A 2,790-nucleotide genomic window follows, 5' to 3' on the forward strand; every position below is an offset into this window, starting at 1 on the left:
AATCCCCCACAAAACAGTTGGGATGTAAATTACTCAAATTTTATTGTGACAATTGTTGTTTGAGATGTAGAATCTGAAACAAATCACCTCCAATCTCTCACCAAAATTTTAAATCGTGCAAAAAAAAAATTAACTTGCAATATTAATATTTAATATTTTCATAAACGGTAATGTAAGTATTTACTGGCAAGGGAAATCTAAATGAACTTTTTAAAGAAAATGAAGTCCGTGAATTATTGAGAACATTGTTTCAATTGAATCTAAAAACTGATCATTATGTCCACTCATTTCAATTATTTATTCATGGATTAGCAGACGAAACAAGATTTGTATTGTCAGGGTTGTCCTCTTCGGCTTGGCTTATCATGAAAGCGAAGCATTACGTGGAAACCTTTCCAACACCCCAGACATAAAGTGAAATACCATGATGAATAAACTTTTGACCTGCAGGATGTTGGAAGAAATCCGGATTTCTTCTACTTCTTTTCCTTCCTTTTGAAGCTCTGTTGTTTTCCTCCGCAAAAAGACTCTAACATTACAAATGATACCAAATTGGCAGCAGTGTTGGGAGAGACTGATACGCGTCAGAGGTGACCATAGTTAGAGAGGAAGTCATAGGTTTCAAATTTATTTGCAATGTACGAGTAAGGTGTCAAATTAAGGTGTCATTTGTAATCATGTACACTGTTTATGTCAAGTACACACGTCAGACATTCATCATAAACTCACGTAGATCGATGTGATTGGTATACGTGAACATGAAAAGCAACCCAAGCAAACGACCAAAAGATCAAGCATTTTTTTAAAGCAAAGTCCCCCTCTATGATATTCTCTATGTATGCGCGACGATACTACGCAAACGCTTCTTGCATTTCGTCAATAGTGCTGTAGCTGGCGTCTTCGTCATAGCCAACATCAAGGTAATGACCAGGCTTTGCTACTGCCTCCCGTTCGCAGTCATTGTTGTAGCTATTGTGAGTGTAAAGATCAGCACTGTCATTGGTGCCACTGTTGCTTTTTTTGCTGCTGCAGCTGCTACTGCTGCTGCTGCTGCAGCTGCTACTGCTGCTGCTGCTGCTGCTGCTGCTGCTGCTACTGCTGCTGCTGCTGCAGTTGCTTCTACTGTTGCTGCACCCCTTCTTAAGAGAGCCATCGTCTGCATTCTCCTCGGACACAGATCCAACGCCAGGGCATGCTGAAATCGCGTTGTCGTAAGGAGAGTCAACCGGAAGAAAATCGTAGTCTGTGCTCTGTGCATGCGCCCTGGCATGTCTCTTTTTCCTGGGAGGAGCAACTGGATCGGTGGGAGGGGCTAGCGTTAACACACACCTGCCTGTCACCTTCTCCACAGACTCCGATATTGATAGCCCCTCTGAAAAGTAAAACGGACAATCAGGGTGACTCGTTTGAAAGCGAAATTAAAGTGAGATAAAGAATCGGGTAGAAATGAGACCACACAGGAAAAAGTTTCCCGTAATCGGGACATTAATAACAAAACGTCTAATTCGAGGCGCCATCACTGAGTTGTAAGTGAAAATAAATCCTCAATTCATATTTCACGTTCACTCGCCAAAATAATCCAGAAAACATCTCACTTCATAATTTTATTCTCACTTGGGGCCAAACGGAATTAGAAATCTATAACTTTTAAACGCACGTAGGGAATAACGGTCTCAAGATTTTTTAACAGTGAAAAAACTACAAATGTGAATACACAAATAGAAGACAAAGAAGCAGAGAAGCCAATATAATAAAGTATGTATGAGCAATTTTATTTCAAATTTGGCGGTCTTTGTGTAGCTTTTCGTGGCCAAGAGTCATGACCTGATTATAGAACGATAAAAAGTCGCTTTTAAAAAGCAGGCACTCACAGCAGCCATGAGATTTTTAGAAGTTAGCCACCTCAACTTTTCCAGGTAGACTCCACCAATCCAAATGTTAACTAACATAATCAGTGCTTGTGACACGTATAATGAATGTGGCCTGAAAGGGGTGAACAGGGCATTTATTATGTTGCAATGAAGCACGATTGGGTTTTGTGCACGCGGCTCAAATTTAAATCATTAAAATGTATAAGGCCAACGCCTGTGAGTGTATTTGACGACGACGATGTTCCCAAATTACGGAAAGGAAGCAGTGATTATTTTATTGTATAGACCCTTCGCCTCTGCTGACAAAAGAGAAAAGGCATCTTTTTGAGGGAAAGTTTCTTTGTTTAAAGAATGTTTCTGTTTTACTTCCTCCTCTTACAGTTATACATCGTATCTACAGTGCATAGCAGGCGAAATACAAAAAAGGTTGACCGCTAGCTCATTTAATATTACTCTGGCTACGGTGCTGGCTACGCTGTTTCGATTTCCCAGCACTGCGTGCATACTCTAAAAAAAACTAGGGTTGTTCTGGAAGTTTTCAGATGTGCCTTTCTACTTGGCAGGGTTCTATTGCAGGTGGAAGTACGATTAGAAGGACCCATGTTTGAATGTTGTTAAAACAAACATTGGAAATGGTAACAGACAAACCCGAAACAAATTTTCTGAAATAAGAGTCGCATGGAAAACTTCAGCACATGCTACCTCCTCTTCCTACCTTTAAAAAAAAATAATCACTTCTCATTTTATCTAAGTTGATATTGTAAAAGTTGATTTGGACCCCGCTCTCCCTCGTTTTAAAAACGTGTATTTCGCGCATGATGCCACAAGTATTCAAATGTGGCCAAATGAAGAGTAGAAACCTCCAATATATGTACACGGTCAAATAAGTCCCGAATGAGCCACGGGACGCTTGGGGGGG

At 40.3% G+C, this 2,790-nt stretch overlaps 1 protein-coding gene across 1 annotated transcript in view; it reads right to left on the bottom strand.

Moving 5' to 3' along the window:
• Positions 1-851: 851 nt before the first annotated feature.
• The window catches only part of LOC106013030, a 7,868-nt gene continuing 5,929 nt past the window's right edge, over positions 852-2,790 (bottom strand). The window contains exon 5 of the mRNA XM_013087682.1: positions 852-969. Within this exon, the coding sequence (XP_012943136.1) occupies positions 852-969 (118 nt within the window). The remainder of the gene's footprint in view (positions 970-2,790) is intronic.

The sequence above is a fragment of the Aplysia californica genome, unplaced genomic scaffold (genome assembly GCF_000002075.1).
Source record: "Aplysia californica isolate F4 #8 unplaced genomic scaffold, AplCal3.0 scaffold00623, whole genome shotgun sequence".
Lineage (NCBI taxonomy): Eukaryota > Metazoa > Mollusca > Gastropoda > Aplysiida > Aplysiidae > Aplysia > Aplysia californica.